Source organism: Apteryx rowi, unplaced genomic scaffold, assembly GCF_003343035.1.
Source record: "Apteryx rowi isolate R43461 unplaced genomic scaffold, aptRow1 scaffold_86, whole genome shotgun sequence".
Lineage (NCBI taxonomy): Eukaryota > Metazoa > Chordata > Aves > Apterygiformes > Apterygidae > Apteryx > Apteryx rowi.
In genome coordinates this window covers 1,042,205-1,066,638 of record NW_020451160.1, presented here as the reverse complement: position 1 = coordinate 1,066,638, position 24,434 = coordinate 1,042,205, and the positions used below count along the sequence as shown (strand labels likewise).

The following is a 24,434-nucleotide window of genomic DNA, read 5'->3' as shown; positions in this document are numbered from 1 at the left end:
GTGGGAAATGCCTGACCTTCTCGGAAACCAGCCCACGGTCGTGTTGGAGCGTGTGACACGGAGGCAGGCAGCTCTGGGGTCGGTGACGCTGGGCGGGTGAGGAGGGGACAGACGTGTTCCTAGCCGTGGTGTAAAGCGCAGGAAGGGAGGTAGCTGGAGAGACCTGGAGACACTGCTCGGGTGCTAGATCTACTCTCTCCCCATCACAACGGGCATTTGCAGAGCAGCCGGAGGCAGGGAGGGGAAGAAGGGAGCAAGCCTCAGTCCAGCATTGCGTCCAGCTGGTCAGCCAGGTCATCAAACATGTTGCTGATGTCTTCCAGGATGTTCTTGGCCGAGTGCACGGCCCCAGGGTGGCTGCGAGGGAAAGGGAGAGACGGTCAAAGACTGCCCAAAGGCTTGGGGCCCTGGTGGCGCAGGGAGAGCCAGCTGGAGCCAACCCCCCTGCCCGCAGCCGGAGCTCAGCCTGCGCCTGGGACTCAAGCACATATGAACTGGTGCAGCGCACACGCGTGTGGCTCCTGTGTCCAGGAGGCTGCTGCACGTGCACAGCCCTTGGGCACRGCTGGGAGCAAGCTGCCGCACCACCAGAGCTGGAGGCTCCTCAGCCCTTCCCTCCCCTTGCTGGGGCTGCCCAATTCCACTGCGGGGGCCTCACCCAAGCGTTTTCCTCTCTCTCCCATCCCGCCCCAGCGCTGCCTCACCTCTCTGCCTCCTTGGCCGTTATCTTCTTCTCCGCAGCCTGCAGCGCAGCGGCCAGGGTGGAGTTGGTCTGTTCCAGCCTCTGCTGGGCCAGAGCGGGCCCCGGTGCAGCCCCCAAAGGCTTCGCCAACACCTTGCTGCCGGGCTCCAGGTTCAGAGAGCTGGAACTGGCCAGGGGTCCGATCACATCCGGCACCGTGTCGGCAGCCGCCCAGGGAGCGACGGTGTGGCGGGAAGGCTGCAGGACCTGCTGGTAGATGGTCTTGGGCCCAGAGAACACCAGCTTGGTGGATGCCACGGAGGTGTGCTTGGCTGGGACGTCTGTAAAGGAAGGAGCCTTGTTGCGCTTGGCAGCAAGGACTCCCTTCTCACCTCCCAGCTCGCTGGGGAAGTGGTTCCCGGCCCAGCCGAAGGGAGCTGCAAGCCCCACCACTGCCTCGGAGAAACCCCGCAGGGCAGGGCTCTCCCTCCACACAAACACACCTACCTGGAGTTGGCGTCCTCAGCACAGTGGTGCCGAGCAGCTCCGACGGGCTGGGGGGTTTCACAGGGCTCGGTGCCTTCTTGATGCCCTTCTCCAGGGACAAGATGCTCTTCTCTATCTCAGCAATCCTGAACTCCACGTTGTTGTCATCAAAGGCATCTCCGGCCAGCTCAGCCTGCGGCTCCGGCCTGTGCGTGGCCGGGCCTGCGATGCTCACGGCTTGGGCTTGCGCGTACTGTGGCGCYGGGTTCGCCCCCGCCTCAGCCTGCCCCGCCAGGCTGAACGCCTTCAGCACCGTCTGCAGCGGCTCCCGCTCCTTAAAGCGGGGCCTGCGCTTCACTGTGTCCGACTCGGTGAGGTTGAACTCCAGCACGGGCAGCTCTTTGGTGGCAACGGGCACCCCCGACTCCTTTTCAGTGGAGCAGGGGGGCTCCGTGGCCTGGGAACTGGGCTCTGCATCCAGTGTGGCTGTGTCAGCCTTGAGATGCCCGGCGGGCTTGGGCCGCTGTTTGATGGTTAAATTGCCTTCTTCTGCAAAGGGGATGCACTCACTGGAGCTGTTCTGGGAGGATGAGGTGGAAACCTCTGCCTTGGCCTCCTCCTCCGTGTCTGAGCAGGCATCTTCCCGCCTGCCCTGCACAGCCTCCGTCATGGGAGCACTGGGCTCACTGAATGTCCGTCTCCGGGGCTTGCTGCTCTCAAAGGCGTCCCGGCTGGCCTCCGAAAGCCTGGCGTTGCCGGAGTCATCAGCGTTGCAGGACTGATCGTCCTCGCTCGCCCTGGAGAGAGTCTCCTGAGCGACAATCAAGGGCTTCGGGGCCAGGAGAGGCTTGGGCGGACTTGCCCCAGGTGGCCCCTCCAGCGCAGCCGCGAGGCTCCTCACCGTCCTGCCGTGGCCGGCGTCGCTGGGGGAGGCAGCGACACTGGCCGCATCCGGCATGGCAGCGGGCTGTCGTTCGGGCTCGGGGGCCTGCTCGCTGTCTGCCTCCGTGGTGAGGGCGCTGGAGACAGAGCTGAGACGCTTGGGAGGCGGTGGCGGAGGGCCCTTGCGCTTGGCCCGGATGGCGAAGGACTGGCTGCGGGTGACCTTGGCCTCCGCCTGCAGATAGGCCCGTGGCATCTGGCTCCGGCCTGGGCGCCGCGTGAGGGTGGCGTAGGAGCCTAGGGTGCTGGTGGAGACCCCATCCTCCTCCTCGTGCTCCCCATCCGACAGCGCGTAGCGGTTCAGGCTGTGCGACCGCTTCTTGTACTTGAAACCTTCGCCGCCGTTTTGCTGCTCCCCRGCCTGCCAGGCGCCCGGGGCAGCGGCAGGCTTGGGCAGCCCCGCGGGCGTCTCCGCAGGGCCGCAGTGGCTGTGCAGGTAGGAGAAGGCTTTCTGGGCCGACGTCTGCAGGCTGCTCTTCTGGCTGGAGGAGAAGGAGGGGTAGGGGTGCGCCAGGCTCTTGGGCTGCTCTGCTCCCAGGAGGGAAGGGGCCGGCTGGGATTTCAAGGAGACGTGGGGGTACATGAAGACGTAAGGGGCAGTTGCCTTGCTGGGGGTCTGGGGAGGGGTGCAGGGGGTGACTGCCTGCGGCCCCGGAGGGACAGTGCCCTTTTGAGCCGCCGGCCGGGGGTACTGATCCGTGCCTTCGGGCAGGTTCCTCTCCTTGAGGGGGCTTCCCCCGCAGCCGTTGGCGTAGCCGTTCAGCCCCTCCGGGGAGATGAGCTTCCCGCAGGGCTCGGGGCTGGCYGGGCTCTCCTTGCTGCGGGGCTGCGCGCAGGACTGCCCGCTGCTGCTGCCGCTGCTCTCCCCGCTGCCCAGGCTCTCCTGCGAGGGGCTGGAGAGGCGCCGGGACAGCACGTTGTCCTGTGAGTGCCCCGAGCCCCTGGACCGCACCCCGATGCTCTCCTGGCTCCGTGACATCCCCTGGCTGCTCTTGATGCTGAGCGTCTCATGGCAGCTGTTGGACATGGCCGTCTGGAGCTCGTAGCTGAGCTCACTGTCCTGGAACGTCATCATCTTGGGGGTGTGCGGGGACTGACACTCCCCATTCTCCAGCGACTCGATGGTGACGATGTCCAGGGCACCGGGGACCTTGCGTCTCGCCAGCGTTGCTTCCGCTTGGTTCAGGCTTTTGCGGAGGTCTCTGAGCTTCTTGACGGCCAACATGATCTTCTTCTGGTGGCCTGTGGGAAGGTTGTGACAGGAGGGAGACATTAGGTCAGCTCTGGCCCTGCAATACCTTTGACTCCTGGCCTAGAAGAGCTGTGGTCACGTCACCAACCAAGGCAAAGGCCTTTGGGTTACCCAAACCCTGCCAACAGGAGGAGACAAACTACTGCTGATGTCCACACAGCACTAGCTGGCACCAGGCTCAGCCAGGCTCCAGCCTGCCACGGGGAGTCTTTGGGAACTGCCATGAACCACCCATTTTGGGTGTGCAGGACATGCCGTGCACCACCCAGCCCAAGGGAGGCGTGCGCGTCGGGACGCCTTGCCAGGAAACTTGGCCACCCCGGGCCACCCTGGCTCCATGTCAGGGATGCTCCCGTCAGCCACTCACCCAGCTTGTTGATGCCGATCTCTTGCAGATCCTCCCAGGTCAGGTCCGTCACGATGGTGATGGAATCATAACCGTTGTTCACCAGCTTTTTGTGGTACTGGGGCAGCCCGATGGCACTGAGCCAGTCCATCAGGTCAGCCTGCAAAGAGCACGGAGATGCCACCGTGAGCATTGAGGGATAGGTCGTGCTTTCATCCACCCCCTCTCTGCCCCTGGCTGGGAGACCTTCTCTGGCTTTTTCTTGGGGTCTCTGGCTGCGTTAATGCAGGCCGTTGCAGCCATTTACTTCCAGACCTCCATCCTGTCCTGTCTGGGGGGAGGGCAGCTCTGAGAAAAGACCTGGGGAGAAGAGGGTGCTGCACTGAAGCCCTGGGGTCCAGGCACTCACTGGGATGTAGTTGGGCAGCCACTCGGCGATGCTGAGCTGTCCGATCTCAGTGGAGATCTTCTTCCTGTGTCCCGGTTTGGTCACGCCGATGGCCGTCAGGTCCTAGCACAGAGCGGGGCTGCGGTTAGCAGCAGCAAGGCAGGCACAGGGCAGTGGGTACCCACTGCTGGTGGCTCGTGGGGCCAAGGGCTGTGCTGGGCTGGTGGGAAGGAGCTGCCTTACCTCTGGAGTCATGCGGCTGATGGTGGGGACATCGTAGCCGGCGTTGAGGAAGTTGGCGGTGTACAACTCCAGCTGGAACTCACGCAGCCAGYTGTAAATAGCTTCTGCGTCCTGCAGAGAGGACAGAGCAAAAAGCTGCTCGTGGCGGTGGCTGCAGGGGCTGGAAGGACCTAGCTGCTCCATGCAAGATGACAGTTCTTCCTTGTGCAGGACCCACTTGTCCCCATCATCCCCAAGTCCCAGTCCCCCATGTCCCCAGTGCAGTGAGAGCTGGGCTTAGAGCCCCAAACACGGCCAAATGGCCTCTCCTGCCCCATACACCAGGTCCTGCCAGGAGAAACATCCCCTCCCCAGCCACAACCCCACTGGCTCAGTTACCTTCCCCTCGAGGAGCTGCTCAGGGCGCAGGAACTGGTGGGAGAAGACCTTGTCTCCAGGGGGGCAGCTGCTGGGGGTCTGGTGCCCCAGGGGTCCTGGGCAGAGGGGAGAGGGGAGCGTCAGGGGGCGCGGTGGCAGCGAGGACTGGCTGTGCTGCGCTTGGCCCATCAGGGCCCCATGCTGGGGAGGGACAGGTGTCCTCCAGCCCCATGGCAGCAGGAGGTCCCTCACCTGCCGTGGAGTTCAGCTGCCCGTTGCGTGGCTCCGATCCCAAAAGGTGCTGCTGGAGGTCATCGCCGGCGGAGGGCAGCGGCTGGGGGAGAGGAAAGGTGAGCGGAGGAGGGATTCCCACCAGCGAGGGGCCCTGTCCCACTGCAGGGGGTGCCAGGGTTGGTCTTGCACCCACCCCCGGGAGCAAGGAGGGGAGGTCCCCACCCTGGGCACGGCTTTAACCCCTGGTACCTATCAGATCCGTGGGGCTCAACTGGGGGAGCAGGAAGGGGGAGGGCCGGGGGCCAGCACCTACCCTGGCGTTCTCAATGAGGATGCTGGTGCTCTGCCCGTTGGTGCCCTCGGTGCTCTGGCCGCTGCCGGCGCTGCGGATGCTGCCGATGCTGCCCTCGCTGCCCACGCTGTTCCTGTCTCCTGCTGTTTGGGGCAGGAGCGGGGCAYGTCAGCCGCGCAGGCCTGCCGGTACCCGCGCACGCAGCGCCACGGGGCAGCGCCCCCGGGCCAGGGCGACACAAAGCTCCCCGGCAAGGACCCTACTGCTTCACCACATGGCCATGGCCTCGGTTGCCTGCGCGGGAACAGGCCTGGCGTCGGCCAACTCGGGGACGCCGGTAAAGACCAGTCTCACATGAGAGCCTTCCAGCCACCAACGATCTACCAGTGCCTCCCACCTCCCAGYGCAGACGGCATGGACAGGGCAGCCTGGGCTGGCAGGGGCGAATGGAGAGGCTGCGGGGACCGAGCCGGGCCGAGGACACGGGGAGGGAAGGGAGCTGCTCTACGGGCTCCCCTAAACTCCGCTTCCCTGTGGCTGCTCCCCTCTCGTCTGGCTGTTTCCCTGCTGCGAGCTGGAAAGAGTCTTCCCCTGTGTCCCCCTGCGCGGCAGGGCAGGGTGACAGGGGAAGGTCCCCAGCCCGTCTCCCTCCCCAGCAGCACCCCTGACCTGAGCCGTCAGGGCCCGGGACCGTCCGGGTTAGGGTGACGTGGCCATAGGCCGCTGGGCCGCTCGGGGCTGCCTGCTGCGGACACTCGTCGGGGAGGTGCTGCAGCCTGCCGGGGGGGGCGGTGAGGGCCCCGGGGGGGCCCTGGCGCTGGTGCGCGGGCGCCAGGCGGGGGAGGATCATGCCTGCATTCAAAGACAAAACACGCGTGGTCAGAGCGCCTGCGGGAGGCAGCGAGGGGGAAGCTGCAGGACCCCGGCTCCGCTCGCCCAGGCAGGGCGCAGCCGCCAGCCCGGGCACCGTTGGCGCCGGGGGGCTGCTTCCCAGCCGGGCACCGGCCCTGCAGCCTCTCCAGCCACCGGGATGCAGGGACAGCTGCAGGGAGCGGCGGGAGCTGTGGCCTGGAGATGCTCGGCTCTGCAAGCTCGCCCAGCCGGCAGCCCCTGGGCTCCAGCCCTCCCTGCCGCTGCTGCCACGCTGGCACTGGGCCACCGCGGCCTGGGTTGCTGCACGGCCTTGGCACTGAGCGGATTCCTCCTGCCAACGGGTATCTGAACCTCAAAGCCCAGATTTCCACCCCCCCGATCACACAAACCCCCATTCCCACCCCACGTCCTTCTCTTGCCCACCCTAGCTAGCCTGGGCTGTGGGGACCTGTCCTACGGGTAGTGCCAGGAAGGAGGGGATGGTTTTACAGCGGGGACCGTCTCAGCGTGCCCAGGATGGGTGCAGACCTGTGCGCTTGCTGATGACTTCRGCGATGGAGGGGGGGAAGTATCCGACCCGATCGGTGCCTTTCTGAGGGTCGTGGATATGTCCCTTCCACCGCCCATCTGGGTGCTGCTCCAGGACCTGCAGGGGGGCGACAGGGAGGGGGTTGGCACCCTAGGGTGGGCGGTGGTAGGTGAGGGGAGAAGTGTGGAGCAGGCACTCCCAAGGCCTTACCGTGATGACATCTCCTGCCCGGACGTTGAGAGCAGTTGGGTCATGGAGGTTCCAAAAATCCTTTAAAGCTCGGACCTTCAAGATTCCTGATGCCTCTGAAGACAAGGGACAGAGGGAAGAAAGAAGGTGGCAGAGAGCAGGGGAACAAGAGAACAGTTCAGGAAAGGCAGAGGGAGAAAATAGGCATGGAGAGGGGAGAAGAGAACGTTAATATGGCAGGAAGGACTCGATCTCCGAGGATCCCCCCATGCCTAGGCCCACGAGGAGGACGGGAGCGTGCGTGAGGGGCGATGATGTTCATACTCAGAGCCAGGCTAGTTTAGGGCCGTGCAGGGGGAGCGGTGGAAGCACCTGGCAGGTCCCGCCAGGACCCTGCTTTTGACACCAGGCGAAGCCTCAGCGCAAGCCAGCCCCATCTCACCTCTCAGCAGCTGCTTGATGTCCTTGCTGGCGTGCGAGGTGGTGAACTGGTTCACGATGTCTAGGGCGGTCTGGTTGTAGGTGTTCCTGATGTTCACGTCAACGCCGCCCTGCCCAGGAGGAGACACAGTTCGTGCCAGGCCATGGGGCGAATGTTCCCCCGGGACGGCGGCGGCTCCATCTCCATCACAGCATCACAGGCGGCATCAACTGGGACAAGTGCCAGCCAGCACCCGCGGTGCCGCAGGGATGGAGCGACCGAGCCACAGGGAAGGGAAGGAGGCGCTGGAAAGGGCTCGACTGATGCAGCGATGGGAGAGACGCCGGTGCCGGCTCCCCCCATCACACCCCCGCGTGCTCACCTCCAGCAGCAAGCGCACCACCTCGGTCTTGCCGTAGAGCGCGGCCTCGTGCAGGGCCGTGCCCGTCTTGGTCTGCTTGTTGATCTCAATCCCGGCTTTCAGCAGCTGCCTGGTGGGAATGAGGGAAGGGGACAGAGCCCCGGAGGGAGGTGTAAGCTGAGGGACGCAGCCGGCAGGGCTCTGGGGATCCTCTCCACAGCACTGAGGCTTTGGAGATGAGGGATCAAACCATGCGGAAGGAAGGTGGGTTTGGGAAGAAGCAGGGCTGAAGTCCTGCAAGGGTCTCTGGGGATCTGGTGGTGCCTGGGGCTCGTGCGGGCCGGGGACAGCAGCAAGGGCAGTTACCTGATGATCTCCTTGTGCCCGTTCTTGGCCGCGAGGTGCAGCGGGGTGGTGTAGTTGGGGTCGGTCGCGTCCTTAGACTGGCCCTCTAGGAGGGCGACGCACAGGTGGCTGTTCAGCAGCAACTGAGCCACCTGCGAGGGGGTGACGGGTGAGAAATGGGGGAGAAACGCTGCCCGCAGCCTCCCCGGCGGGGGGCTCGCACGCAGGTTGCCCCGCTGCCTTCAGGGCCTGCCCTGCGCTCCCCGTCCTGTCCGTCCCGTCTGTCCTGCAGCCCCAGGGCTTGGACGGACAGAGACAGCGCTTGGCAGGGGCTGTGCTGTCGCGAGGCCACGGGGCAGGGGCTACAAAAGGCCRTGGCAGCCAGGAATAGTCTTCCCATAATTGGGCTTTTCAGACCAAGCCCTAAAAAGCTCCGGTCTCTCCAAGCCCAGAGTGACAGTCGGCATCTTGGGGCAGCCCAGAGGCACAGAGGAGTTATTTTTACTGCCCTGTTTATAGCTGCAGATATTACAGATACTCCAAAAATGGAAATATCCCCACGGTCCCCTCCCTGGTGGGGCACGGGACAGTCTGCCTGGCTGCGCTCCATCGCAGCCCCGCGGTGCTACGCCGGCTCGGCTGGGGTCTTCCGCGGCACAAGGAGGCCTGTCCCCGCTGGCCGAGCCGGGGATCTCAAGCAGCCGAGCCAAGCTGGCGCTCAGGGCTTGCGGGGATGAGTGAGCTCAACCTATCTGTGCTTAAACGGTAGCAAAGGAGGGGGAGAAGCTGCGGGGAACCGGGAGCGAGGACTCCTGGATGCTCGCCCGGCCTGCTGCTGCCCCGCTGCAGGGTCGGGAGCGAACCCTGCAGCTCGTGGGGTCGGATCCAGCCTCCCCAGCTGCGGGAGGAGGCAGGAGCTGCTAGCAAGGCACCAGGGCCCAGGAGGGCAGTCACGGCCAGGCCCAGCGTGAGATGCCTGCTCCCGCTGGAGCAGCACCTTGTTCCTGCTATGACGCCCTGGAGAGATGCTGGGTGCAGGCACAGACCCGGCCCAGCCCCATGGGGGTCGCAGCACTCACCTTCAGCCGCCCGAACTCGCAGGCCAGGTCCAGGGGGGTTTTCTTCGCCTTGTTGACGAGGCAGGGGTTGGACTGGTGCTGGAGCAGCATCTCCGACTGCGGGGGAGCAATGGGGACCGGGGCTCAGCAGCCGGCCTGGCCTCCGCCACCGCTACGCCCTGCCTCCCTCCCAGCCGAAGCGGCRGGTTCGACCCCGGCCCACGGGCGCAGATCCCCAGAGAGACTCAAATCGGGGTGGCGCGGGGCGCCAGGTCTCACTTACCACCTCGTAGTGGCCGTACTGTGCCGAGAGGTGCAGCGGGATCTGCCCGTCCAGCGAGGCCATGTTGACCGAGGCGGAGGCCCGCAGCAGCACCCGCACCGGCTCCACTCGCCCCTGCCAGGCGGCGTAGTGCAGGGGCCGCATCCCTGCCGAGAGAGGGGCTGGGAGGGCTGGCGCCAGCCCCCGCGGGGCCCAGCTCCTCRCCGGGGCGCCGGCAGGCCCGCGGCCTTGCTCTGACGGCGGCTCCCGGGCGCGAGAGCACAGGGCTGGGGAGGGGGGCGCGGGGGACACCCCTTACCGTTGCTGTCCTTGATGTCGATGGTGGCCTGCGCGTCCAGCAGCAGGGCGATGAGGTCCAGGCTGCCGCCCAGGGCCGCGTGGTGCAGCGCTGAGAACCTGCGAGCGCGAGGCAGGGGCTCAGCCGCAGCCCRGCCCCCTCCCCGYCGCGCCGCGCGCTCCCTGCCGCCGCTGCCGCCGGGCYGCRGGGCACGAGAGAGAAACCCTTCCCTGCCCGCCATCCCCCAGGGCCCGGCAAGGGAAGTGTGGGCACCTCGCGCGCCCCGAGGTCCCCCGCGAGCGACGTCCCTTGCCCGAGCCACCCTCTGCAGGGGGGGAAAGCAGGCGGGATGAGAGGTGACGGAGAGACACGACTCCCTGCTCCACAGCACAGCCGGATGGTGCTTAAAGCACCTGGCAAACGCACTGGCCCTGGGGGCAACTTCTGGGCCCCACTTACGCCCCCGAGTGCCTCTGTCACCCCCCGAACGGCCTCGTCTCCCTGCCCGGGCCAGCGGGGATGCCAGAGCCCACGGCAGAGCGCGTGAGGCCAGCAATGATGAATGAGCCCTGTGTTTCGGGGCTGTGAAAGAGGCCTGTCTGCCCGCAGCACTCCCCCCGCGCCGTCACGTGAAGGGCCACGGCCGAGCGAGGAGCCGCCGCGCCGCCGCGGATTAGCTCGCGCGCCGCTCGGAGAAGCGCTGGGGGCTGGCGCCGGCCCGGGGCTCGGACGTGCTCAGCAGGGCTTGAACGCGCCCAGCCCTGGGCCGGGGAGCACCGATCACCTCCGACCTGCTGGCCCTGAGGTCGGCTCCCGACAACGGTCCCAAGACGCCCTCAAAGCCCCGCTCAGGGCCACGGGGCGCGTTCCCACGTCCCCAGACCTCTTAGGAAGAGCAGCAGCTCTCCGGGACTGGAGGCAGCTCCCGCGGCCGCTCGGAGGCCCGCGGAGCCRGTCCCGCTCGGCCAAGGAAGAGCTGCCTAGCGGCTGGGGCACACGCYGAGGCGCTCGGTGAAAATGCTCCTGCTCTTGGCTCCGACACCAAAATGCTTCTCCCGGGCCGGGAGCTGGTGCCGGGCGTCCCGGGGAGGGAGYGCCGACCGCAGCAGAGCCAGGCTGCTCCCTCCACCAACACGGCCACCACGCGGCCGCCATGTCTCTGAGCCCGTATCTAAACGCGGTCCCATCGCCGACCCTGCGCAGCCGCAAGCCCCRTGCCCTAACAAAACTAGATCATCGCTTCTATTATTACATTTTTTACATTAAGCTACATCTGCACAGAATTATTTCAAGACAAAGCCACACGGCACACGTTAAACCCCCGTCGGCTARCTCCAACTCATCACTAACTGACATGTCCTCCGACAGAGTCCTCCGAAAGGAAACATGTAGAAATTAGGCACAAMAATAACACATAAAACAAGGCTAATAAGTTATGGGTCAGAGTTAATTCAATAGGAATAACGTGCTTATTTATTTTATGGGCCTTTGTGGTTTCCTTAGCTCTCAGTACCCAGCTTATTAAGCGCTCGGATTTTGGAAGCGATGAGCTACACAAATATGCTGTGGTCACTTAGCAACCTCATCTTTCCTTTCTCTAACCCCCCCCGAACGAAGGGATTTTGCTCTTGGGATATTAAACACAGGCGCAGGCACGTGCACGTGCTGCAGCCGGATGCACCAGGGCTGCTCTGTGCGGTGACCGAGCGCACCAGTACGCGGCAGGCACATGGGGGAAGGCGTTTCACTGCCTTTTTCACCCGATGCCCCCCGAGGGGGAGGCAGAAGAGTTTTAGGAAGGATTCTGCTGGATAAGCCCACATGGAGGACGGCTCAAGTGAAGCCCCGAGCTCGGATGTACGCGGCTACGCAGGGCTTCGGGAAGCAGCATCGTCTCGGGACGCCGTCGCGCTCCCCGAGGCTTGGCAGCCAGCCTCCAAGGCCATCTGACAGCCGCAGGGTGCAGAACTAACCTGGTATCGAGCAGAGCTGCCCTGCGAAAAGCCATCGGCTCCCCTGAACCAGACCCGAAACCAGGAGCCAAGCAAGGTTAGTGACAGCCCAACGGCATCCCCAGGCCGGGGCCGCGGTGAACTCACCCGTCCGCATCCTGGTAGTTCACGTTCAGGCGTTTGGCAGATCCCAGGAGCTCTGCAGAGAGAAGAGGAGAGAGTCAGGGGAGGGGAAGGGCCCTGCGGCCCCGCGTGGGCAAGCAGGACACCCCACGCATGCTGGGGAGCGTTCTCGAGGAGCCAGGTGGCACAGGCGCACCTCCCGGCTGCCCCGCTCCTCCCGGGAGCCGACCGCAGGGCGCAGAGACATCGCCGGCCGGCRGCCCCTTCCCTCTGCGCCCCGGCTCGCCGCCGGCCCCACCAACCTGCCAGCGCGCAGAACAGCGCCTGCCCCATCCCGTCGGCGCCTCCTTGCTCTCCGGCCTCTCGCCTGTCACCTCCGCAGTCCCTCTGAGGAGCAGACCCAGCTCCGGCTCAGACACCTCTCCTCCCTCCATCCCCCAGGACTCGGTGGCCCCGGCCCCGCAGCCGCTCCCGGCCCCCTGCCCGGGAGGGGACGGGCCCCGCTGCCCGCATTGCCCCGCTCCGCCACGACGGCGCCTCCGTCGCCTCCTCGGGGGACGCTGCCATTTATAGCCAGCAGCGGCCCGGACGTGCTGAGCAGGGACGTTTTGCTCCCCACTCGCCCCGGCTGCCGCCAAGCGCTGGCCCACGGAGCAGAGCGTTGGCATTTCGACGGCTGGGGCCGAACACCGGCGCTGTGAATGCAAGGATTGTGCCATTGCAGACGGTCCCGTCTCCTTGCCCGTCCCTCCCGCCTCGCCGGGGGGCCGCTGAGCGGCAGAGGACGCTCACCCCACCCTCGGCGCGGGCTCGCGCGGGCCTCAGCTCCCCGCTCTTTCCCGCAATGAATTCAAATGAATTCTTTCCTCCCACACAGAGAGAGGACGTTTTCTTCTCCGCCGAGGGGTGGAGAGCGGATTAACATCTCTGGAATTCGAGTGCTAAGTGAAAAGGGAAAGAAAGGATGGAGGTATGCAGGGGGCAAGAAATGCCATCGTTTCTCCTCTGCTTTTCCGGGCAGCCCCATCACCAAGCCTACAAGAACTAAAGGCTTTGGCAGGTTGCTGCATTGCTTCCTACAGGATAGCGCAGTCCTACGGGCAGCCGGGCTCTCAGCCTGGGCCGCAAGAGCCGCCTTGAACCCCCTGAAACTTGCTGGGTTATCGGAGAAGAGCCTTCTTGCTCGCAGAGCTCCGGGGTCCGGCTTTGTATCCATCCTCTCCTCCTCCTCTCACATCTCTGTCCATCTCGCACAAAGATCCCCCGCAAAAAAACCCGCGATGTGCCGTGTGGCCAGAAGGATACGTGGCCCTTTCTGCTGGAAATGGGAGCAAAGAGGGGGCCGGCTCATTTCTTATGCAAGTGGATAATTAAAAGGAAACCAAGGAACGGTGTGTTCGTTACTGCAATTTAAGATGTTTTGTAAATAGGCTAATTAATGCAAAATGGTCTTTGAGTGGCTGCTGGTGAAGGATTYGTGACTAGTCACCACAGCTGAGAAGATCAGGATGGGATCACCGTAATTAGCTCTTCCAGGGGCTTTTCATCTCCAAACACTAGCGAGCAGCTCTGTAATGAGTTTCAGCTCCGTCAGCCCGCAAAGTCCCCGGAGGAACCTGCTCCCTGGGGACCATCGCTCAGTGCCAGCGACGAAGCGGCGCTCTCATTTTTTCTTTCCAGCCCGTTATCTCCAGAAAGCCAAAGATTTGGGTTCCCCGCCGAGGAAAAGCAGCTTCCTCGGCCCCATGGCCAGGCTCGCTATCGCGTTGCACAAGCGCCGCCAAGCCGTGGTGCAGCGGCATCCCCGGCACTGGAGCGTGCAAAGGAAAGCAGCACCGGGACGGGCTTTCCGACGCCAAGCTGGGTCCGCTGGCTTGCCACTTAGGAAAAAATAACATTTCATTTGTAAACCGGCCACTTCTGAGTCACGGAGAGATAATAAACAGCAAACCCCATGGTGCCTGTTTTACAGAGTCATTTTCTGAGCCAGAACTGCGCTTTGCTTGGACAGTAGAGGCAGGAAAGCGCTCCGCTTCGGTGGGAACAGACCTCGTCCTGCCGCTCTCACAGCCTGGGGACTCATCCTGCAGCAAGGGGGAGCAGGAAGGGCTGAGCAGCGTTCGCTGCCATGGGATTTCCAAAGGACGCAATTGAGGTGAAATTAAAGATGATATCGAGGGTTTCATTACTTGTGTTTACCAACATGGTCTTAAATGACTCGGACTGATTCCTAAACCAACACCGCCTGGTGTCACGGAAATACCCATAAATCCGTTATTTCCTGCACCCTTAACACCGTCGGTTTTGGCCATGAGCTGAGGGATGTGGCTGGTCAGGAGCAATTTCTGCTTCTCACGCCACGAAGGACAGATTCCCGGCAGCGCGGAGAGTTCAGCCCTTACGGCRCGGCGGAGCACAAGCAGCAGCGGAGCCCGGAGCAAAGCTTTCGGGCTGGGCCTGCAGCGCGCCCGCCTTTTCATCAGTTTATATATATGTATATATATTTTTAAGGCTGCACTAGGCAGCGGGAACTCAAATCCAGAGAGGAGAGCAGAGCTCAGGCTGCATTTCTTGCTCGGGAAGCAATGGATGAGATGCTGGTGCACGTGAGCTGGGAGGCTAAGCTGAGTTGGGGTGTGACAGCACGGCCACCAGAAAGACCCGGGAAACCCCGAAATCCCAGCCCCGATCCTTGCYGGCGAGGGCAGCGGCCGGGGCCGCTGGCGTGTCCGGCGGAGGGAGGTTTCCCGGCCTCCCTCCATCCCTCCCYGGGGAGGCAGCTGTCAGCAGTCGTAAAGCAAAATTCCTACGTTTTAACTGCTCTCACCAAGGAACGTTCCTCAAATTAGTTCCTGGCTCCAGTGGCCCAGTGGTCTCATCCTCACCGGAGCCATGCCAGCATGGAACGGCCTCTGGATGCTAAACACTAAAGATTGACCCACAGCGCTGCCGCCCTGCTGTCCGCACCGGGAGAGCTCAAACCCCCTGGGGACTGAGAGGGAAAAGGCCCAGGAGGCATYGGGAAGAGCCGAAAGGGACCCGTGCCGGGAGACTGGAGACGGGTCCCGGGCCGAGTTGCACCAGCAGCCCTAGACACTGCTGAGATTTCCAGGGAAAAACAAGGCTTCGCACAACCCCAGGAGCATCTCYGGACACAGCTCTCCGTGCTCACGCTCCCTTCCGGCAGCCGGGGCCCCCCCGGCCRGCTGCGCTCCCGCCTGGGCAGCACGCGGCCGCGGCGCTGCTGGCCAGGGTTAAGCAAGGCCTCGGGGGAAGGCAGCGAGCTTCTGTACGGAGCCTGGCTGCCAAGCGGCAGGCAGGAAACACCTCCGGAGAGCTCCAGCAAATTGGTTACAAATGTAGGGCCCACGTGCTCCTCGGCACGGCGGCCRCTGCGCAGGGAGCCCGGCCGCCTGCTACCGGCACGGCGCAGCRGTCCTGGCGGCCAAGCGCCGCTTCTCGGCCTCTCGGACCCTCGTGCGCAGCTGCGTTTCGTGGCGGTGGGAGCCGGATCCCAGGCGCTCGGCTGGGGAGGGCCGGGGGCAAGGACTGCGCAGCCCCGGCACCGCGYGTTTCTCGCCCCGTGCCTCAGTTTCCCTACCCTCAGTTTCCGCACCCTCGTGGCGGGGCGCTTGGCGGTGCTGAGCGCCATGGTCCGCACGGGGCTCCTGCCGGCCCCGCGTCCCCCCAGACCCGCTGCTTAAAGCGCCGTTTCCCAACGGGTTCGGAAGAGATTCGCCCAGGTTGATAGGGAAGGAGCTCGGCCCCAGAGGTATGGAGGAACTCGACCAAAGTTGCGCGGCCCCAGGAGGCTCATGCTGGGGTTTGCAGCTTTGCCAGCGTCCCCACGAGCCAGACGGGTCCTCCGCGACGCCAGCCACCGGGGCAGAGCCTGCCGCCCCGCCAGGCCGACCGGCAGAGCCCGGCAGGCTGCAATCGGGGCGGCACCTTCCCATCGGCGCAGGGCAAAYGGCAGCAACGGGAGAGCGCGAGGCAGACCACGAAGCCGTTATCTTTATCGCCGGGGTCCGGGTGGCGAGGAAACCCCTCGGCCACTGCCCGGCCCGAGCAGGGCCAGCGCTGCTCCGATGTTCTCCAAGCCGCTCGACAGCCGGCACGCGCACCAAAACCCCTTGTCCCTAACCATAACGGCCACCGTGATTTAACCCTGGCTTCACCCTCAAATCCAAGAGCTTACGGTTGTCCTGAGCCTGCCTTGCTCCGCCACCGAGCTGGCTCTGACGATGGGCACGTCCGACTCCTCTCCGGCAGCTTTGCGCTCCATGGAGCCGCCTGCTTTGGCCTCTCCTGCAATACTCAGAGGTGACCAGGGTGACGGGGAAGCGGGTGCCACCCCGCTGCCCGTGAAGGGATTTACTGGTCCTTTACTGCCTCTCTCCCACCCACCTGCTACAGCCCGGAGGGGGAAGGCAGGGCCGGCACGGGCGAAGCAACCGCTCCTCCAGCTTCGCCAGCAGCCACCTCGCTTGTCACCTGTATTGACCCTTCAGCGGTGCCCGGTTTGCCCCAACAGAGATCCTCTGCCACCCTCGTGCATCGAAGGAGCCGGGCAGCGACTCCTGAGCAGGCAGCAGAGTTTGAGAGGCCCGAGACATCTGCCTGCCTCCGCGGGCCGCTGCCGGCCGGGCTGGGAGAGCCGGGACAGCTCACGGGATCAGGCCTCCCAGGGCTGGGGTTGGGCCGCAGGGCGAGAGCCCCAATTTCCCCCTCCTCCCCCACCCCCATTTCCCCCCCAAGCAAAGCAGGAAAAAACACCCGGCTTGTGAAAAGCAAAGGGCCCGAGAACAATGAAAGGAAAAGCCACCGCGGGAAGCCTGTCCCCCTCCGCGCAGCTGCCGAGGGCCAGCCCCAGCYGGGGCTCCCGGCGCGCCGGCCGGCCCGCTCAGCGGGTGCCGAGGGGCTAACGGCCCTGGGGGAAAGCAGGGCTGGAAAGGCCTCCGGAAAGACCCAGCTGGATTCGCCCCTTCCTTGGCGGAAGCTGCTCCCRCTCCAAATTTGGGGCCCCGAGACAGACCCGAGGCCCTGCAGGGCGGCGGGGGGATTAAGGGCGATCGCTCCGTTTCGTGCACGGGGTCTGCTCGGGCGCACGACTTCTCCCCGACGAGCCCCAAGGCCGGCGGGAGGGCGGGAGAAGCGCTCGGCTCCTGCAGCCTTGCTGGCCACCCCGGCAGGGACGCRCCGTGGCCGAGCACCCTGGTGGCTGAGCACGCGAGCAAGGAGGGAGAGGGAACTCCCATTCCCCTCGGAGCCGAAACCTTCGCTCCACATCCCCCCGGCCCCTGCCGGGCTGGAAACAACTGGTAAAGCYTTTTGGGTGGGGGAAGCCAGGCGGCTCCTTCGGAGATAGGAAGGCTCCTTTCCCAGCTGGCCGGGGAACCACGTTACCGGGCGGTGAAGTCACCGTCCCTGCTGGGACCTGGCTATTCCGCTCTCCAGGATATGAACTCAGTGGAGCTCTATTTGCCGAGGGAAGAGGTGGAGCCTTTTCCATTTCCCCCATCCTTCCGAAAGGACAGGACACCTCCCGGAGCGGGAAGAGATGGAGCGATAGGAAGGGGGCCAGCAGCCGAGCGCAGCTCCTCGCAGCCGCCCCGGAAAGGCCGGCCGGCGGGCCGAGGCGCCCGGCCGCGGCCGCCCCACCTGTGCACCCGGCGAGCCGTCACCTCCGAGGCCGCGGGATGCGAGGGTCAGCAGAGCGTCCGACCCAGYGTTCGCAGCGCTTTGGCTCCCGTTCAGCCCGTTCAGTGTTAACGCTTCCTCAGGAGCCCGGGAAAGGGCTGCACGAGCTCTGGTACCTCTCCGAGCCGCCCGGCAAAGGCAGCCGCATCCTACAGACGCCCTTGGCACTTTCGTTAACGTGATGCCAAGCAAACGGCACGTTAACGTGATCTGCAGGTGCYGCTGCCCAGAGCGGCGATCGATGAGGACAGGGAAATAACACAAAGGGACGCAGCGAGATCAGGAACGCGGCGGAGGCCAAACCRAGGCAGGTTCAGCTTGGGAAAATTGCAAACCGCAGCACCTGGGGGGAAAAAAATCCGACCGGCAGACATTCAATGGGAGGAAGAAAGAGGGGAAGCAGGATGTTAGGGAGCCYGTGCGAGCGGTGCGACCGCAAGCTCCCGCAGGGGGAGAGCACGGCGAGACAGCCCGGCGCGGGGTCCCTCTTCCCGGCAGCTCCTTGGGGTCCAGGGCTGGGAAGCTCATTGCCGCCAAGATACCGACTGGGCAGGGGGATCTGGGAGGCGAGCGACAGGCGCAGGCAGCCCAAATCTTGCCTTGCAAGGGAAGATTAGGGCAGGTCAATAAGTCTAGATTTGCTGAGCAACAGTTAATTAGGGCGGGCAGGGACGCAGCAACCCACCTACACCCGAAGGGTTTTGACACTTGAGCAGGTAACTATAATTTTTATGGTTCTAACAACAAGCCCCAGACAAAAACGACAACAGCCAAGAGCAGCTGGCAAAAACCTGCAAGCTCAGGGGACTGAAACAAGCATCCAGATCGCCAAGCTACAGCTCCGATGGTCGCAGCAAACCATGCACGTGCCAGGGCTGCCGGGGAAAGGCCGGGCACCGGGGTACGGGGCTGGCGCGGCCCTAGAGCTCCCCATCCCACTAATGCCAGCCCAGCACGCCCGGGGCTGCCGCCGGCCAGGGCACGTGGCAGCCGGTGTCTGGGTGCCGCTCCGGCCGGTGGAGCCGGTACTTGGGGACGATGCGGCTGGAAACCCCGTGACTTCCTCCCCCTTTGGCCCCAGGGAAGCCGCRGTGCGCGGGCAGCAGGCCCCGTCGAGCCGCCGTCCCCACTCTGGATGCTTTCTAATCTGGGCAAGGCGGGCGCAGGATGGGAGGGGAGGCACCGAGAGGTGAAGGATTTGCTCAGGGTCACGCGCAAGGGCAGCGCTTTAAGTGCCGTTGCTTGTCTCGCTCTTCCTCAAGGCGCCAGCCCAGCGCSGGGGCACGCGGGAACCGAACCTTCCCGAAAGCTCCCCCTCTGCCGCCACGGCGCGGGTCATCAGCTGCCTGGAGCTGAGGGCTGACCTCAAACCGCTGTTCCCGGCTTGCGGCTGCGCAGACGGGGTTTGAAATCAGAAGCGTTTAAAAATACCTTGCAGATGTCTTTCCTAAGCTCCGACCCTGCGAGCGGATCCTCCCAGCAGCCAGCCCCGTCCAGGAACGCAYGGCAGGGTCCGCCGGGATGCACGCATGCTGGGCAGGGCACAGGGGGACGGCGCCAGGCTCTGTCCAGGGAGTTTTCTCCTCGCTACAGAAGAAGCGTTTCCGTTCCCAGGGGACTGCTGCCTCTCCCCGGGATTGCCAAGGCCAAACGAGAGGCTCTTCCTTTCCTTCAACCACCTTCCAGCAAACCCCGCAGAGYGCAGGCCAGGGCTAGATCTGAGTTGCGACCCGGAGCCGAGAGCTCCAGCAAACGGGCGCGTCCAGATCCAGCTTCAGCCTTTCCCTTCCGTCCCGCTTCCCTCCTGCAGGGAGCTGAGCCACAGCCTCCAACTCSCGGCGCAGGGAACGGGCGGTTGAGCCATGCCACCCTGGTGCCCAGCTCCCACAGCCGCACCAGGGCTGTGGGCATTTGTGGTATCTGGGTTGGGACGGAGCAAYGGGATCTTCTGTGCCCTGGCAGCTCAGCATTCCCGGGCTGCGGGGACGGGTGAGATTCCTTTCCAAACGCCCTCAGCGGCGACGCGAAGAGCGGCGAGGCAGGGCCGGCCCGGGCGCCGAGGGCACCGACCGGCCACGCTGCTCCCGTCCCCTGCGCGAGGTCACAGACCGAGGCGAGCTGAACTCTCCGGCCCGCTCTGCTCTGCGCCGCTCCCGCTCCCCGCTGGCGACGGCTAAGCTTCGTCCAGAGCTGGGACAAGCAGCCCAGGAGGGAAGAACCTGCCTTCAGGCTGTTCCCCACACCACTGCTGAGGACGAGAGGAGACAGCACAGCTCTGCCCGCGCGCAGAGCAATCGCTCTTTGCCCACCGGGTCGAATTGTCCATCTGTCCGTCCCAGCTTTCCGAGCAGCGCTGCAAAGCAGGAGGAAGAATCGCCTCCTCGAAGTGCCCGGCCGCCACGGCTTTCCTCGTGCCGTGCCCGGCGCGGGATGGCTCTGCCGGCCGCGGCAGCGAGGGAGGCACACGAGCCCCATCCCCGCGGCACGGGCTGTGGTGCCCCGCGCGCGGGGCTGACGCCGATCAGCATGGATCCACATGCCTGCAGGCTGCGCCGGACGGAGCATCCCCTGCTGAAGACGTTCGCCGGCTAGCGAAAGCGCACGCCCCGGGCAAGGCATCGCCCCAGGCCCCCGGTGCCATCCTGCCCTGTGCTGCGCGCGTTCCAACCCCCCCTTCCGAAGCACCGTTTGGGGAAGCAGCGATCTCTGCGGCTCGCGGGAGCGGTGAGCCCACGCTGGGGGCCCCCGTGCTGGGCTCGCCTGCCCCCCGCGGGCCTCGGCAGACGCCGAGCTATTCCGGGCGCCGCGTTCCTGCGTCTCCCCCCGCCGCCCACCTGCTCCGGCGGGTTCCTCGCATTGCCCGGCCTGCGCTCGCAGCGCCGGGGGCCACGCCGGGGAGGSCAGGGCCGGGCCGGGCCGGCAGCTGCGCGGGGACCAGCTGGGGAGAGGGCGGCGCAGGGCGGCCCCGGCCCCCCTCAATACCGCGTAACGGGCGAGGGCTGGCGCGCGGTGGGGTTGGAGGCATTGGGGCACAACTGCGACGGAGCGACACGGGGGCGCTTTGGGCCTGGGGATCCCTGATCTGGCCGGGCCGAGCTCCGGTCTGACTGATCCCTGACTTCCCAAGCGGTTGCAGGGAGGAAGAGGACGGTGAGGAAGAGCAAAGGCTGAACGAAGGGCGAAGCAGATCTTGGCTGCTGCGGGGCAGGGACAGACTGGGGGGGTCGCGAGGGTCTCACTGACACGGGCACCCCGAGGGCGCATCCTGCTGCAGGAGAGCCCAGCGCCCCCAGCGCAGCCCAGATTCCCCTGCCTCCCATCCCGCCACGTGGCCGGCTCCAGGAAAGCCCCGTGTGGGCTCCATGCAGGGACCGTGACGCGGCCCCCTCGATGCCGGCCCCTTCCCTCGGCGCTCCGCASGACCCAAATCGACAGAGCGGTGACGGGCCGCAAGCCGGGGCCTGCCCGGCTCCCTGGACCCCTGCCGGGAACCTGATCTGTTTACGCTTTCGCAGCGCGGCGGGTGCGTGTCGGGAACGGCCCCGGCAAGCCCGAGTTGGCGGAGGAGACGGCATGCGGGAGCCGAGCACGGGAAATCCTGCCTCCTTGCAGCAGCCCCCGGAGGGGCGGCCGGGATGGGCCGGGGAAGGGGCCGTAAAGGGGGGGGACGAGGGTCGTCCCAGCTCCCTCCGTGCCCTGCCGCCCTTCCCTGCTCATCACGGGGCACCCRGCTCCGGGAGCGCAGACGGCCGACTGGCCCCCGCTCCCCTCCGCCTTCCGCGCGGGAAAGCACCCGCCTGGCCCCCTCCCAGGCGCCGCGGGCAGAGCGCTTCGCCTCGGCGCCAAGCCCGCCAGTGAGGCGTCGAGGGAGCGCGGTGGCCCGGGAAGCCGTGCGCCCCTCCCCGGCGGCCCCGGCGGGCAGGCGCGTGTGCGGCCGTGTCAGGGCTCGGCAGAGCACGGGAAGGGGCTGCGTGTCGGCCCCCCCACGGCAGCGCACCGGCCCCGAGCGAGCTCAGCACCGCACCTGGGAGGCGGCAGCCGCCTTCGCCGCAGACCCAACCCGCAGGCGACGCGGGCACCTGGCCTGAGTTTGGCCCCACGGAGGCCGCAGGGTCTGGCGTGGCGGAGCAGAGCCAGGGGTCAGGTACGGAGCAGGGTGAGAGGCAGCCACTCTGCTCCAGCTCCTCAGCCCACTGGGATGGAGCCGGTCCCTGCACCGGAGCGGCGCGCCCGAGGGCAGCCCAGCCCAGAAACMGCTCTGCGCCTGCGCGGCCTCGCTTTACAGCCTCCGTGGACAAGGAGGAGCATTTTCCTTCTTTTTTATCCAGCGGGATAACCGGGCCCTAGTTCAGGGAAGTCAGGCGGGTTCATCCAGAACAAACCCGAACCGGAGGTATTTCGGGTCGACCGGAGCAGCCTGGGCCCGAGGCTGCAGCAATTCCCATGGCGCGCTTGCCCTCGAGTTACCCCGCGCCGCTCTCGGGGGCACAGGGCACCCGCTTGCCGCAGCTCGGGCAATGATTAGCCACCGCAGAGGACTCTGGCCCCTTTCGGCAGCGATCACGTGGCCTCACTGTGCAGAGCCAGCAGGCGCGCCGTGCCCGAGGACAGGAACCAGCAGGACCCTGGAAACGCCGCTCCAAAGGGGCCGGGACTGAGCCGCGACGCCTCCTCCACGCACACGTATCGATTCGCTGTGAAAGGAGATGGAAAAGCCCAGATCTATGACGTGGCCGCTGGCAGCCGCGCTCCCTGCAGCAAAGGGCAGCGCTACGAGACCGCGGCCCAGCCGCGCGGGCGGCCGGAGGGACCAGTCGGAATTTGGTCCCTTGCCCACTCAGCGGCTGCTGCTGCTTCCAGCACAAGGCTGCGCTGAGAGGCGACGCCGACGTTCCTGAGCACGGCAGGTGCAACGCCGGCGCAGGCGTTTGGGCCACAAACCCGCAGCTGGGGCGGCGCACGCGCTCTCTGCCCAGACTTGGCCGGGGCCGCGCGAGGGAGAGGCGGCRATGGCGGCAGGGCCTCGTGGAAACGCACCCGGACGTGTCCCGCCAGGCCCGCGCTGCCGCAGCRGCTCCGGAGCTGCCACGCGCAGGTTTGCCCTGCTCCCTTATCTCGCCCTCGACGCGGCCCYGAGCGTGGCAGCAGGCAGCTCCCGGTGCCCACCGAGCTGCCGCGCGCCCGGGCGTCCCGAGGGAGCGAGCGATGTGCGAGGGCGTCTCGCCCTTCACCGGCGGGTAAAGATCGCTCCAGCAGAGCCGTCTCCAAGCAGGCCGGGCATCTCCAGACAGGTCCGTGACTCACCGGGACACCTCGGCACGGCCTGGGCAACGTTGCAGCCTGAGGTTCGGGCAGGTCCCTGCCTCCCCAGCCAGGGGTGCGATTCGGGGGAGGCAGGGCGCCGGCAGCTGCTGCCCCTCGGCTCCCCACCCCCCGCCTGCCGCCGGAGCCAGCAACGGCGGTTTATTGTTATTGCGTTTCTGCCCTTTCCTACTCCTTCGCCRGAGCCGCGGTTTGCCAGCGGCAGCCCCGGGGCTGGCGCCGGGCCAGGCYGGGCCAGGCGCTTTGAAAAACAAAGCGGGGAGYGTGCACGCACGCACACGCGCCCGGCACCCAGCGCCACTTTAACTCTTCCCGGCCTTTGCCGGGACGCTGCCCCGCACGCTCCCAGCCCCCCGGCCAGCTGGGAACCATCGCGGTCAGGCGGCGCTGTCAATCGCCCCGGAATTCCATAGTTCTCCCCGCTTCCCGCGGAGGCCTTCTCCCGGCCCTGCGCCGGGCGCTCTCACGGGAGGCCTCGGTGRGAGCCGGCAGGAGCGATGCCACCAGCTTCGGCAGGACTTGGCGGGCGCCCAAACCCATGTGGGTCGCAGGCCTCGGGGGACGGCGGAGAGGAGCCTCTCGCCCAAACCGGGCCGGGGCAGCAGGCTGAGGSCCGCGGGGGAGGACGGCTCCCAGACAGCCTTTCTAGGTCACGGTGAGCGGCAGCGACTGGGGGGGACGTTTCCCCCCCCAGGGCCAGCAGCGCAGGGAGCGCAGCGTTCGGGCTGCGAGCTGGGAATGGCGGATCCGAGATCTGCCTGCAGCCCGGGCYGGGCAGCTCCGGAAGGGCACAAGAGCACCAGCTCCAGCCAAAAGCCGCCCCCGGGCCCACACGGTACCTGCGCGTCCCTCCGGCAGAGCTGCCCCGGCCCTTCAGCCCCGCTGCTGCCCGCCCCCCGCTCTCCTTGCCGGGCTGGCCGGGGAGCTGAAGCAGGGGGGCTCAGGGGAAATCCCGGCACTAGCCGGGCTGGGGGACAAGGAGGGAGAAACGCGCCGTGCGGAGGCGGCCGCGGCCCTCCCCAGCGCGCGGGGCAGACGCCGACCTGCCCGTTCGTTCAGGGCTCGACGCGCCGCAGCCCTGGACCCGGGGCAACAGCCGGAGGCCCCAGCCTGGGCTCGCCGCCGCCGCGATGGCCCCGAGTGCTGCCAGTGTCCTTGCCACTGCCTCTCCTCCTCCTCCTTCTCCTCCCCCCCGGCGCAGCCCTCTGGAGCGCTGTCCCCGTTACAGAGCGCGCGGGACGTGGGCAGGCACGCTCAGTCCGAGGCTGGCGCAGGCGTCCCCCTCCCCGCCTGGTTTCGGAGCCGCCGGCATCCGAATCATCCCCTGGTTCTGGGCCTCCCGCAGCTCAGGGGAGGGGGGAGCGCAGAACCTCATCTGAGGGTCTTAGCCCACGGCCGGGCTGAGGCACCCGGAGATGCCCAAGAGAGGGAAACCCCTCTCCTGCCCCAAAGCCCGGCCTGCCGCCCGCCGCCGCTCAGCATCAGGGCACGGGAGCGGCAGAGCGCTCAGCCGAAGCAGAAGGGCGCAGCGGTGCAGCCAGCCTGCACCGAGCCCAGGCAAAGGACGACGGGGAGACACACAGGCAGCAGGTCCGGCAAGGAACAGTGCACCACCCTGCCAACAGGCTTTTTAGGGATGTAGCTCCCTGGCTCACGCRGGCAGCCGGTCCCAGGGAAGCCCATCCGCTGGGGCCGGGCAATGCCTGGCATGGCCTCCTCCGCTCCTGCGCACCACTCATCTCTCTTCGCGACACTGTTTGCTCCCGGCTTATCTCCCTG

At 66.1% G+C, this 24,434-nt stretch overlaps 1 protein-coding gene across 1 annotated transcript in view; it reads right to left on the bottom strand.

Moving 5' to 3' along the window:
• Nucleotides 1-260: 260 nt before the first annotated feature.
• Nucleotides 261-24,434, bottom strand: part of CASKIN2 (CASK interacting protein 2) — a 28,698-nt gene continuing 4,524 nt past the window's right edge. Inside the window, exons 2-20 of the mRNA XM_026090474.1 lie at nt 11,658-11,709; nt 9,580-9,677; nt 9,282-9,427; nt 9,020-9,115; nt 7,962-8,092; nt 7,617-7,725; nt 7,256-7,364; nt 6,835-6,929; nt 6,624-6,741; nt 5,892-6,074; nt 5,244-5,365; nt 4,949-5,030; nt 4,718-4,812; nt 4,340-4,450; nt 4,118-4,219; nt 3,730-3,868; nt 1,190-3,352; nt 705-1,023; nt 261-357 (exon numbers count right to left, since the gene is read on the bottom strand). Coding sequence (XP_025946259.1) covers nt 261-357; nt 705-1,023; nt 1,190-3,352; nt 3,730-3,868; nt 4,118-4,219; nt 4,340-4,450; nt 4,718-4,812; nt 4,949-5,030; nt 5,244-5,365; nt 5,892-6,074; nt 6,624-6,741; nt 6,835-6,929; nt 7,256-7,364; nt 7,617-7,725; nt 7,962-8,092; nt 9,020-9,115; nt 9,282-9,427; nt 9,580-9,677; nt 11,658-11,709 — 4,367 coding nt within the window. The remainder of the gene's footprint in view (nt 358-704; nt 1,024-1,189; nt 3,353-3,729; nt 3,869-4,117; nt 4,220-4,339; nt 4,451-4,717; nt 4,813-4,948; nt 5,031-5,243; nt 5,366-5,891; nt 6,075-6,623; nt 6,742-6,834; nt 6,930-7,255; nt 7,365-7,616; nt 7,726-7,961; nt 8,093-9,019; nt 9,116-9,281; nt 9,428-9,579; nt 9,678-11,657; nt 11,710-24,434) is intronic.